This window comes from Pyrgilauda ruficollis, unplaced genomic scaffold, assembly GCF_017590135.1.
Source record: "Pyrgilauda ruficollis isolate IOZ18807 unplaced genomic scaffold, ASM1759013v1 scaffold14, whole genome shotgun sequence".
NCBI lineage: Eukaryota > Metazoa > Chordata > Aves > Passeriformes > Passeridae > Pyrgilauda > Pyrgilauda ruficollis.
The window spans coordinates 10861439-10875211 of record NW_024512543.1 but is presented as its reverse complement, the minus strand read 5'-3'; the positions used below and the strand labels follow the sequence as shown (position 1 = coordinate 10875211).

The 13773-nt window shown below is 43.6% G+C and overlaps 1 protein-coding gene across 3 annotated transcripts in view; it reads left to right on the top strand.

Annotated features, from left to right (window-relative positions):
• TSPAN18 (tetraspanin 18) overlaps nt 1-13773 on the top strand; it is a 121152-nt gene that overhangs the window by 103748 nt on the left and 3631 nt on the right. For all 3 annotated transcript variants that reach the window (XM_041459768.1, XM_041459767.1, XM_041459769.1), the window contains exons 6-9: nt 2622-2696; nt 8452-8550; nt 9762-9941; nt 12768-12851. In XM_041459768.1, coding sequence (XP_041315702.1) covers nt 2622-2696; nt 8452-8550; nt 9762-9941; nt 12768-12851 — 438 coding nt within the window. The remainder of the gene's footprint in view (nt 1-2621; nt 2697-8451; nt 8551-9761; nt 9942-12767; nt 12852-13773) is intronic.

Here is a 13773-nt window from a genome sequence, read left to right as displayed (position 1 = left end):
AGGCAAACACGTTAAGCAGATTTTGACTCTCCTTCAAATGCAGAATGGAAGTAAGTTCTGAAATACTGATGATCCATTTTTTTCTCATCAACCCTAATGGCTGCTTGTGGGTTTTTTCCTCCTGTAACTTACAAATCTGTAATGCAGAGTGCACAATATAAGTGTAAATCAGTTTGGGAATGATAATGAAGCTTATCACAGATAATCTGGGAATGACTGCTTCCACTTCTGCGCAGACCTGTGCTGGAGCTTGGGTGAACATGTGCCTCCTAGTAATCAGTAAATGAAATGCAATTAGCAGGGTGATGGGATTAATCACTTGATCACCACCTTAGACCTTAGTGACTATGTTGAGATCCCTTGATGGATGATGATGTGAATTTGCAAAGAGTCTTCATTCTCATCACTTGTTCTTTGCCCTCCTGTGGTGAAATTAAAACAGTCTCTGAGCAGGAAAAAAAGAAGCCACACAGAAAACTTCAGCAGTAAGAATAAATTAGGGAATTAACTTCAGTAAAAGTAAGTTCAGTAAAATCAAGCAACAGCATGCTATTAAAAAACCAAAATCCCTGCTCATCTGACTTTTCTTGTTTTGTCATTTGAACCCAGGCTCCTTTCCTTTTTTTTTACCACCGCAGAAACAGGAAGACAAATGTGATAGGGTGGTGCACGTGCTTTTCCAGTGGGGGAAAATCACTTAAAGCTCTGATAATTGGCAGCAAAACAACATTTTGCCCATTCCAAGCAGATAGTTTGAATTCTCTCTTCGTTATTGAAGTGCACAATACACAGCCTTTCAGACAGTATTTATAAATAATTGCTTGGTGATCACAATAGTACTTCTAGCCCTGTCTGCCTGTTTTCTGTTTGAGAAAGACCTTCTATAAACTTCTCTCACACACACAAAAAATCCAGGCTTCTCTTGTGTTTATTTTTACTTGTTGCTTCATCTATCTGCATTGGTAACCTGTACCGAGTTTATTACCCTCTACGTGATTCTTACAGGGTTCTCTGTTCACTTTTGCCTTTCTCACACAATGCCAAAGTCTGAGTTAATGTCTTAACATTTACTCAGTTCTGTAAAATAATCTCAAAGTCTGTGGGCAGATTCTTGGCCTGTTTGAATTTTAGACAGGCTGATTCAAATGGTAATTTCTCTTTATGGCAATAAGAATGTAAAAAATGTCCACCTAGTTCAGACTTATGGTTTTTCAAGTCCATGATTTTGTCTACAAGAATGGAAATAAATGCCATTTTGGGAGAGAGTATGAATATAGCCACTTTCTGCTCTGTTTCTATAGCTATTCCTCAGCACCAACATTCATTGTTTTAAGGATGTTAAAGGGCACATCCCTGTCTGGTTTTTTTACTGTTTCATAATGACTGAAGCAGCATCAAATTAGCACAAGGCGTCAGTGTCACTGAGAACTGGTCACAAGAACAGGCAGAATCTGAAGTGGAAGCCCACAGGAGTCCCATCACTCATCCTGGGCTGGAAACACTCCTGAGTACCAGACAAGGGTAGACAAGGTCCCAGGAGCAGCACCCTCACAGCAGCATGCCAGTCTCTGGGGATGAGCCCTCTGAAGTGCATCTGATGTACTTCTGTGGGCTGGGGGGTGAAGGCACAGTGCTTCACTCAGGCTTGGTAACCTCACTGGAAAAAGGTGCCTTTGGCAAGACTGAAAACCAAACTTTTAGATTGAAGCAGCAGAAGGTTGCAAAGGCAACAGGATGAAATATAGATCCAGTTTAGACTGAACAGCCATGTGCCTCTCTGTTTTGCTTTCCTTCCCTTTTTGTAAAATTATGATGACATAAGTGTAAAGAGTTTTACTTCAACCTGGAGGCCTGTTTCTCTTTTACTATCTTTTAGTGTGCAGGCTGTGCTTTCTGTCAAGTCTGCAGTGTGCTCTTATCTTAAGGATGTGAACATGCACACTTTGGATGCTATACAAGACAGGGATGGCACTTGCATAACCAAATTAAATTATTATGGTGTGTTATCAACTTTCCATAGAGGTCCTGTGTGGTTAGTACTTAATTCAGCAACCTCATTGTGTGGGGGGGATAGTAACCAAGGCTAATTTTGTCCTGAAAACAATTCATTTTAGGTTATAGGTACAAATATTTGAGGGTATAACCCACTTTCTCCTTCCACACAAGATAAGCTGTGATTATATTACAGTAAAATTGTGTTATTTGTGTTGCGGTCAGGGGGGTGTGTGTGCATGGACACATGATACCTATTCTTGTGTCTGGACAGTTTTAACCTCTGTGAGCATGTCCACAATTATATAACTTTTGCATCAAAGTGGGCTTTACTGGTTTGACCTGGTGCAGGTTTATCAGGGGTTGCTATGGGTTCTGTAACCTTATACGCTTTTACTCATTAGAACCAGGCAAAAGTGTCACAAGATCCCATGTCCTGTGATGAGGTCAGAGAGGGAATGTGTGTGATTCAAGTGACTGTTTCATACAGTTTCTTAATTGTCAGGGGAAAAAAAAAGTTTCCTTAGTTACTTTTTCCATCTCTTTGGTGATTAGCAAAACCCTGTATTCCTACAACCTATTGCAGACATTTAATGCTATGTTTGTGGTTTTTATCTTCTCTCTTCCAGTTCTTCATGTTTATTTTGTTAATCTTCCTGGCGGAGCTTTCAGCTGCAATCCTGGCTTTTATATTCAGAGAAAATGTAAGTATCTGATGGTGGGCAATCTCTCGATCCCAGTAGGTTTATACACAGCTGGAGCAGGATGTTAGACAGCGGATGATTTCTCTGTACAGTGACTGTTTCAAATATCAGCAAATCTCGTTCATTACTACCCTGCCTGCAGAACTGCCAGCATGTCAGGGAATGCTAACTAACCTGGCTAGTGCAGGCTGGAGAGCTTATGGGGACATACTTATTCCTGAAGTTTTTAGGGTCTTTTAAAGTCTTCCTGACTCTCTTGCAGCCAAACCAGCTGCACATTCCATCAGAGAGAAGTTTTATGATAAAGTCACACTGTGATTAAAAGCAACTATTTGCCTTTTTCAATATAACATGGGTTTAATATTTATTGTTGAAAACTCCTGTTTTCCAGATAGAGGCAATGCTTGCTCTGCAGTGCAAAAAATCTCTTATGAATCTTCTAATCATATTCACTCTTGATCTTCCATGTTCTGATGCTCACCAGATTCCTACCAATGCTGCTTGTAAGATATCCCCCCTGACCTGCCCTAAGCAAATCTCACCCCATTAGATTTGTCCTTTCTCTAAAGCTTCGTATGGTGTTGTCTTTCTCTATTCTTCTGCAATGAATATTGTTCTATGGTCATCATCCCTGCCCTGGGCTAGTGGTAAACGTTTATTACAGTAGTAGTAACCACAGTCTCATTTCCTTCTCTAAACAGCAAAGGTCTGTGGATTTTTTTTCATGTTCACACATATGCAAAGGAAAGCCTGACTGAAGTAGGTCCATCCTTCTTGGAGTGATGGCTTTGTAAAACATTGGCTGGTAGAGGTGATCACTAGTGACTATATCAGTATTTATTTTGCTTATTTTTCCTCTGCCAGTAGCAGGAGAACATACAGCACATTTGCTGTACTGAGAGTGAGAGAAATGTAGCACGAGCAAAGAAGGGCCGTGTATAATGATGATTTTCTTAAAGCAGTGTATACTTCTATTTTATTCATTTTTTAAAGTTTTTATAGTAAAGAATCAAAACTTAGGAAGCTCACAGCAAGAGAGTGTGGTATTTGTATAGTAGGATGGGCTTGGGGGGAGGTCGTGAGAGGACTTTCTTCTATTTATGAGCTGGTGGTCTTTTGTCTTTGCCTCAGATCTGAAGGCAGTGGGGAAGGGATGGCACTCTGCACATAGAATGGGTGCCCCATTCCAGGTTAGGCTTTGAGATCATGCCCTTATGGAAACACCTATAAACATAGTGCAGTATGGGGGGTCTGGTGGTCATTAAGGAGTTTTTAGAGAATTCCTTTGGTCCAGCACAAGGAGCAGACTGCACACGTAGAAACTGGCCTGCAGACCCAGGTATGTGCTTTGTGACAGAGGCAGAACACGGTCCCTGGGGAGCAGGGTCTGGGCGAGCAGCTCCCACCTGATGGCTCCTTCCTCCCCCCTTCTCTGTGGGAAACTGGTAACAGGTACAAGAAAATGCCCAGGCTTGCTGCAAGTCCTGGGTGCAAGGTGACTGCACTTCTGATTGTCCTTCTCACTTACAGCTTGCTTCTGGGAAAAGCATCTGTACCTTCCACACCCACGGGAGCCACGGGACATGTGAGGCCATGTTATCTTGCAAGATAAGGTCACAGTGGTTATTCTAGACTTCTGTGGCATCTGGGAGTGTTCTGTGAGATAAGACTTGAAGGGGAACAAACTTCTATCTTTCTTGAGCTTGTCTCCATGTTTGTAGCACCAGTTTCCCACTCTGTCAGAATGATTGATAGGAAGGGCTTAAATGGGAAGGAATGAACAATGTCAGATCCCAGCTTAGCTGGGGATGGCTCTATACAGAACTCAAAATTGATCTGTGAGTTCTTGTGGTTTGTTCTCTTCTCAAGTTTCTTCTGGAAAAAATAGCCCTTGTTTTGGCATTGCTGTAAGTTGTGGTGGTAGCTCCTCTGACTTGGAAGCTACTTGTGGGCAATTTTGCTGTCACCTCTGGGTTAGGGTGAGCTACATGGATGTACAGAGGTGGTCTTTCATTGATCCCATGGTGGGAAGAATTCTTCATAGTAGCAATTTAAGGTCAAGATCAGATGTGCTTTTCTCTTCCTTGCAAAATAAACTACTTTCAGGGCATGTGCTGGCAAATGCAACCTTAGCCAATTTAAATTTCTTTGAAGTTTACCAAGCAGAATTCTGTGATGGTTGCTGCACAGTCCTTATGGCTGTGGCCTCTCTGGGTGTGTAAAATGCGACAAAAGATACACTTTATCTGTTTGCTTTACAGATAGTGCTCAGTGCAGCTTTCTGTTGTGTAGTTTTACATTCAAACCAGCTCCCAAACACTCAATGTGTTAAATTATTAACAGCTAAGGGAGTGAGAGAAATAAAGAGACAAAAATAAGGGAGAAAAGAGATGTTTTCTGCTGAGATTTAATGTGAGAAGAAGAGTCAGTGAAGCAGAGCAAGGTGGTGGGGTAGGTGAAGGTGGTGTTCACAAAGGTGAGCTACTGTGATCTGCAAGTCCAGCTGCAATCCAAAGAGCTATTTAAAAGCAGTCTCTGAAGAAGAAGGCTAGCTGTTAGTTAGCTAGGGGATTACCAGAGTTTCTCTTTCTTAGAAAAGGCGGTTTTTGGGGTGGAGAACCCTTTATCATCTAGAACATCCCCCATGAAATAATGACTTTCATGAACACTAGAGAGAGACTGTGAAAGAGCAATAGGAATTGCTCTTTATAGGTCATTGAGAGGTCTGGATGGGAAAAGCCCTGGAAGGATATATAATTCTTAGTGAACTGTCTTAGCAAGCAAGAAAGCAGGATGGTATGGAACAGAAGAATCCAGTGGCAGGCTTTGGGTGGAGTCCAGACGTTTGGATTTTTAGCTCCTGTTCTAACACTTAATAAGCAAGTCACCTTGGATGTTAGTGCCTCTATGTCCTCAGACATAAGGTAAAAAGCTAAAGAGCATGAACCTTCCTCAGCTGAGTGGACAGAGGTGTCTCAGATGGAAGGCACAGCAGGAGTGGGAAGGGCAGCACTGGTGGCTGCACCTCCATGCCCTGTACTGTGCCAGACCCAGCAGAATGCTCCAGGCCGATGTGGATGGGCAGGAGTGTGTCCTGTTCCCCAGCAGGCTCCATGAAGGCAGATTCTTGCACAGCATTCAGTATCCTTAAGAGCAGCACAGCATGAGAAGGCTGTGACCTTCCTGGGCAGTGTTGTTCCATGCCTGTGTTGTGCAGAAATGCCCTCCTTTTAATAAACCCCTTTTATCTGGCTGCACTAATCCCAGCAAAGCTATTTTTGGAACCAGTGTGACAAAACAGTCTCACTTCATTCACTGCCATGTAAATGTATGCATGCATGTGCTGCACTGGAGGCACCCCGCCCAAAACACAGCTGAACAGCTCCTTATTGTTCATGTGGCTGCCACAACTGTGTTGTCTAAGCCTGTGTGAAGCTCCAGTTTTATCAGTAAGTTCTTTGCTCCCTTCCAAATGTTTCTTGCCATAAAAGTCCAATGTGCACCAATCTCATCAGGCCCCAGGCTGGTACTTGTTTCAGCTGTAGGAGCGCCACGGGCATGGCAATAGGACTGTCTTATTTCATCCTCTTTTGTCAGCAATTTTTTAAAACAAGATTTTCTTTTTTTGCCCCATTCTTCTGAACTTGAGATGCTCAGGATAAGCAGTTTAACTGATTCCAAAATGGAATCAGTTATTTTCCTGGCAAATGTATTCTTCCAGCACTAGGCTTTGTTTTGGGCCAAGTGTTGTAAAAATCACACACAAACTCTGAACAATTTCCTCTGGGATTGCTGCTGTCAAAATAAAGGTTTCACTTTATATTTAAATTACTCTTTTGTTTTAGACCCCAACAAAGGCAGCCGGCTGGGATTATTACCAGCAGTAATATCAGTTTCAAAGTGTGTGCTTCAGGAACAGATGAGCATCAAAAAAATGTGCTGCTATCTGTAGGGTTGGATGCTGTGTGGAGTACAGAGAGAAAGGGAAGGAAAAGAGAACACCGAGGACATATTTCAGCATCTTCTGACCTCACCTTCCCTCAGTGCACCAAATTCCCAAAGGAAAAATGCCGTGTCCTCTGGTATTTTAATGTCCAAAAGCAAAAAAAAAAGAGTCCCAAATATCTGTCCCAAAAAAAGATAATTTAGGAATTAAATGGTATAATTAATTAAAGGTAGTGAGATTGAGCTAATTGCCTGTATTCAAGTATTTGTGACAAAGTTTTCCCCAGTACTGATGTAGTAATTACATTTAGCCTTTGTTTCTATTTGTAAAAGAGAAGCCAATATTAGGTGGTATCCAGGGTCTTTTTAAGTCACTACAGTGGCTTTTTTGTCCTTAAATTTTGTAATACAAATGAAACAAACAGTTTTGTGCTTGTGCTGTTGTGCCCACCCATAGAGCTCATACATATGTATGTGTATGTGAGATATTTCACGTTGCATATCAAGAACCTGAAACCAGCTTGTAGCAGTCTCTGTTACTGCGTCAGCAGTGCTGTATGAACAACGGGGGGGAATAAAAAGGGTATTTTTCAGGCAGCTTAATTCCTGATCCTACAAATATGCAACATCACAGCAGTGCTATAGCCAGCCAAGTCCAGCCCCCTTTACTGTGGCTTTTGCAGTGGCAGAATATTTTGCCTGTGTGGATTACAAATCACAAGACATTTTGGAGAAAGGACCACACAAGTCCAGATCTATTGGGAACATGAAAGAGGATTTCTTGAAGTTTTTGTCCTGAAGTGACAGAAAGGCAACAAGATTTAACTGGGATGTTCAGTTTAACATAATTATTAGGATTGTATGTTCACTGTTCCTCCAGAGAGTCATCCTAAGTAAATGTAATTTCAAGGTGTCTAACTTCTCGAGAAGGCTCTGGAACAAATTTTTTGTGCATTTAATCTGTTTTACTGTAAATATAGACAGGGGTAAATGAAATTCCAATAGTTTACATTGTTGACATTTGGAAAAATCTTTATTAGGAAATTATCTAAATATAAAGAGGATTTTTTTTCTTCCTGTATGCAGGTTAGTTTAGATAAAAGCATTGTCAAGCAAATGGCGTTTTTTTCTGATTCATAAGATGGCTTGACTACTTCCTATTAATGAAATTTTATTACTTCTTAATTTCTAGAAAGTTTTATGGCTTGTTAAGGCTTCATTCTGCTTTGTCACACATTGAAGTAAATTCAGAGCAGTTCCCCTATTGTTAGTAGGAAGTTAACTGGTTTGACTGCAAAGTGGAGGGGAAAATCAAGCTTTGCTTGCAGACTTCATGAAGCACAGCAAGTGAAAATACAGTTTGGTGTGGATTTGACAATCTTTCTAAAATTTGGTTCAGACCTGTTTCAATTTATTAAATACTTTCAAATAGTGCTGAACATTAAAAAAAAAAAAAAAAAACAAAATAAAAAAACAACAACAACAACAAAAAAACACCAAACCATAAAAACCTCAAGAAAAACTAAAACCAACCAACATTTAAGTGTAAACATTATTTTAGAAGTACAGATATAGTTTAGTCCCTGATTTTAATGAGTGACAGTTGTATTCAACAGGTACCCTTCACCCTCTACACAGATATGGCTCGCCAATGGCTTTTCACATGTTTCTCCTCTGAGGTTTGCAAAAAAAAAAAGAACAAACCCAAAAAACCAAAGAACCCCTATCATTTACAGGAGGGAGCTTCGTGAAATGTTTGGGAAAGATGTTGGCAATAGCCTTTACATTTCTACCTGTCTGTGCATTTCAGCTGACCAGAGAGTTCTTCACCAAGGAGCTGAAGAAGCACTACCAGAGGAACAACGACACGGACGTCTTTTCTTCCACCTGGAATTCTGTTATGATCACAGTAAGTCAGACCATGCCAGTCCCTTTCTGCCCGTGTCAGTGGCCACCAACACGATGCTCAGCCCACACCGTCAGCTCTCCCCGGGTCAGCCTGCTTCAACCATCCTGTCGTGTCCAGCCTAGAACCAGGGCTTGTGGTTGAAGAGAGGTGAGACTTTGGCTGGCAGTTAGTCTTTCCCAAATGGAGCTGCCACCAGTCCTGAGAGAGACACTCCTAGTGACTGCATCGGGATCACTTGATTTGCCAAAGCCTGAGGCATTGGAGTACCCTCGGTTTTCAAATATTGGGCACAGAGAGCAGTGGAAGTGCCTGCAACTGGGTATCACTGCATTTACTCTGGGCCTTTCACCTTGCAGATTGCTTCAGAATTATTCCCAGCCAACAGCAGCCAAAAGCTGGCATTAACTAGTGTTTTGTAGTTAACAGCAGCTTAGGCAGGACTGTGCCTAATGAGGTCTTTTCACTATAGAAATATTAGCTATAAAAGTTAACTTTTACACCCCTAATTGGGCAGGTTACAGGTCGACTGTCTTTGGAACTGCAGTTGTTATTACCTGCCACAAGGAATTCAGTCTCTCTGTGTGTACACATGTGTTAGTGCTCTGTACACCCCACAGTGCAGCCCTTCAGGAGTGAAAAGCAGGACGTCAGCTTCTGCAGATGAAAAGTCAATTTTAATCTTGAAAGGATGATTGCTGCCCTTCATGCTGATTCAGAACTTTAATAAAGACATTTCCTTTTGCTGACTGAAAGGAGACGGAGTCAGAGTATGACTTGAATCCTTAAAAAGCATCTGACTAGAATCCTAAAGAGGGACCTTACTCAAATCACCCAGCAGTGCCTTTGAGCAGCAACAATCCTGGCCATTAGCTATGGGGAGAAGGGTGGTTGGGAGCCTGGATCGTACTGCTGGGTGATCTCAGGCAAGTCATTCTGGGTATGCCGCAAAGCCCTGTGTAGTTTGCAGCAATACTCCCAGTAGCACCTTAGAATCTACAGTATGACATAGAAACATTGGGACTTGATAAAGCTTTAATGAAACAGAAGCTCCAAGGTACAAGCACAACACACTTCTTTGGAAGCAATGGCTGTTTTGTCTCTGCTTTGACTAAAGCTTTGATCCCTATGGTCACAGGTATTAGATTTCTCAAGTCTGCTTTGAAGGAAAGGTGTTGATTCTGTCTTCCTTTCTTCTCTGTGCCACTCCCCAGTTTGCCTGCTGTGGAGTGAATGGACCAGAAGATTTTGAAGATATTCGTCACCTTCCATATTCCTCTTTGGAAAAGGCGATACCGGAGGCTTGCTGCCAGCGAGAGCTCCAGAGCCGGGAAGGGATGTTTGTCAACAAGGAAGCTTGTCTAGAAGGCATTGACAGGTTTCAGAACCGGCAGGTAAGGGAGGCTGAACACTAGGAAAAGGAGCTTCACAGTGGGCAGAGAGATGGCTGCAGTGGTCATGGGTAGCTAGTGAATCTGGCAGGTCCTGACTGTGCCTCACATCCTAATTACACTCCTGCTGACAGCTTTTGAAGTGATGGTATATGGCTGATTTTGAAAATCTCCTTTCATTGCGTATACTGCTAAGTCCATGTTGTGCTGTATCAGCAGAAATACAAAGATTTTCCTAAGGGATTGAGAGGTAAGATGGAAATTTATCTCAAATTCTGTTGTGTTTATGAAGGTTAGAACTACCTCTGAGAAGATAATTATCAAGCCAGCACAGGTCAGGTAAGATAGGATGGAGTTGACTCTTACTGGCTGGAGGAATGGTTCCAATTTAGTTCACAAAGACTCCTAATCAATATATACAATCAAAATATCAAAGGTTAAGCAGCCACAGAAAACCATGTCTGTTTTCTAAGGAAGAGAAATATTGGAAAGCTGCATTTCTCTGCTTCTTTACTCTTTACTGTAGAAAAAGGGCATTTCTTATAGTTGTCTTCCAGTACCTACAGGGAGCCTACAAGAAAGCTGGAGAGGGACTTTTTACAAGGGCATGTAATAATAGAACAAGGAGGAATTGCCTTAAACTGAAAGAGTGTAGTTTTAGTCTAGATATTACAGAAGAAATTATTGATTGTGAGGGTGGTGAGATGCTGAAAAAGGTTGTCCAGAGAAGTTGTGGATGCCTCATCATTAGAAATGTTCATGGCCAGGTTGGATGAGACTTTGAGCATCCTGGTCTAGTGGCAGTGATTTGACTGTAGCAGAGGGTTTGGAACTAGGTGATCTTTAAATTTCTGTCCAACCCAAACCATTCTATAGTTCTAATCTATGATTCTTTTGCCAGGCTTCTCTGCTTGGCAATTTTTTGTAATACTGGACTATGACAAGACTGTTCATCCCATTGATGCAGGGTCGAGTTTCCTTCCAATGTCACCAAGACATGAGGTTTAAAAAACTTTCTAGCAAAGTTCCTGATTGTGTTCACCTCAGCATTAGTTAAACCAAATGAGTTCTGTACTGACCGTATGTACAAGCCTCCTTCTCCCTCCAGGCTAGGCCGTGGTCCTCTTTTCAGCACTTAAGAGCAGATTGAGAAAGAGAGGAAAGGATTTTGGAAGCAGCATGTGAACTGCTCCCTGACTGGCAGCTGGAAATGGTTGGCAAAGGCACTCTGGGTGAGAGATCATAGCAGACAGCACCATGCTGCTTCTGCCAGGTCTGATTGCTGGGAATAGATGGGGAGGAGAGAGATGACAGCGCGGAGAGAAAGAGAAATGCATTGTGAGAAAGAGGGTTAAAGTTTTCCCTGAGTGGTAATGCTGAAGCCTACCACTTCCATTTAACGGGAAGGCTTCTGCAAGCCCATGTCACCAGAGTGTTGGTGGAAGAAGCTATGTGCACAGTGAGTGTCATCAAGCACAGAGTGGTGCACTTTGTAAAACAGGAGAGACAATCCCAAGCGACTGAGAGCTGAATTGAGGCATTGCTGGAGCAAAGTCAAGCTCTTGGGCCACCATGCTCGTAGGACAGTGCTGACACATTTGTGCTCACTCCTGTCTGTAGCCAGCTGAGCAGAGCATGCTGAAGGCTGGGTTAAGGTTGGAGGTCTGGCAAGCACACAAATATTTTTTGCTGGGCTGGATGCTTTTCTCTGAAGATTTGGCCAAAACATGGCTGGAAGAGAGCTGACTCTGGGCAGTCACGTTGACAAGAGCATGGTTTTAACAGCTCAGTTACTGCCCAGCAGTCTGGGTTCCCTGGGGTGGCCTCGTGAGTGGATCTTCTCCATGCCCTCCCTCATTATCCACCGGTTGTGCCTCACTCACAGTCAGCAGGGTCTGGCATGGACACAGGTACATAACTATTGTGCTGTCTTTGCAGTTCCAAGACTTTCATTATAAGTGGAAGAAAAAAACCCCAGGTGATTGAAACATCCTAGCAGTATAGACAGGATTGAAATGTATGTGTGAAGTATATTCTCAGTGGAGAGGAATCTGTTTTTCATATTGGAAAAACTACAATCTACTTTTCTCTTTATGTGTCACCTATTTGCAGAAATTTCCCAGTGGGTTGATATTTTAGGCTGGGAAAACTGAGGCCAGGGTAAGCTGGTGAGTTCCAGGAATATCCTGAAACCTTTGCAGGAAGATCTACCTGCTGTTAATTGTATTAGCAACCATAAATTTAATTAAGGATGATGGTGGCTATGCTTCATAAGTGGAATAATTGCGATAGCGCATGGCCCTGAGCTCCTAATGAAAATCTTCTTCTATAGCAAGATCAGCAGGCATTCAGCCAGCCTCTTTGGGGGGAAACACAGAGAAAAGGTCCTGGGCTGGTAAAGAGCTCTGGCTGTGAGAGGTGAATCAAGAATTTTCTGCCTTGGCTTTAAATAAATCATGCTTTTCTCTAGCCAGTCTGGGATGTCTGTCACCTGCAGTGAGTGTCCTTCCCTCTGTGCTTCGTTTCTGCCCTTTGGAAATGGAGATCCTCTCTGTGCTGCTCCTCTCTGCCCTGCAGGAACTCACAGTTCCTCATGGTCAGCGAGGGATGTGAACCACTCCCAGCAATACCTTCCACCTTCCCCTCCCCAGCACTCCCAGAGGTGCCGTGGACCTCTGCCTCCTGTGCCGTGGGGCTGGGTGAGGTGGAGAGAGGGAGCTGATCTTGTGGTGCCTGGTCTGAGAGCACCTCATGTCCTAGCGAGGGCTCTGTGTGACAACAACACAATGTGCTGCTCTGGTGTATCTCACCATATTTTGTCTTTCCTAGGGCTGCTACACCGTGATCCTGAACTCCTTTGAGACGTACGTGTACCTGGCAGGAGCTCTTGCCATCGGAGTGCTGGCTATTGAGGTACTGACTGTTGTCTGACTGGAACAAAGCAGTGTCAGTAAGGTGCCAGCAGCAAGGCAAACAGGCAGGTGCTCCCCCTTGCCAGGGAAAGGTGCTCTGGCAAAGTGCGAGCAGGCTATCAGCTTCTGGGTTTAATTGCCTGCAAAGAGGCTCCTTGATCCTTTGACACAAAGGGCAGGGAAATAACCGGTGCCACACGCCTGCAGTGCCACCTCGTGCTGGGCCTGCACAGAGCTCGTGCCCTGCCACGCTGGCCACAGGGGCTTTGGGGACCCACTGGCCTCCACAGGGCCCTGCCCAGTCACTGCTGCCACTGCCACTGACTAATCTGTCACTTGGTTCAAACCCTGCTCACACCCTGCCTGTGCTTTACAAGCTTCTGTTTAGAGACTGAAAAGATGGGCTCCAGAGCACTTCCATTGTCCTGCATTAGTAGCCACTTCTTTGACAATGTCTCTGAGGAACAGACATCCACCAGACATGGTTTTAGCCCAGAAATTATGTCCCTGTGGCATTGCAGGGAAAGGCTGGGTACTTTAAAAGTCCCCCATCTTGTGCAAAGGAGAGAGATCTGGGCAGAGGCACAGCAGCGTCCCACAAAGGCTGTGCTGTGCCCATGCCAGGCAGTAACAGTGATGTACAGAGCAGGGACTGTGGGTCCTGCATCCCTGTGACACCAAGGGCAGTTTGGCAATGAAGTCAGGCTGCTGCTGTAGCCACTAACAGTTTGAGGGGGAGGGAGGAGCAGAGGAGAGAGTTTTGCCACAGCCTCCCATGGGTGGTAAGGGTTCCCCTCTCCACATCACTGACTGCCGTGTAGGAGAAAGCAATGGAGTCCCAGGGTCAGGGAGGGCTTTGCCAACCTTCTGTAAGATGCAGCTGACATTCATGGTTCTCTGTTTTGTTTCTGCCCTCTTCTTCC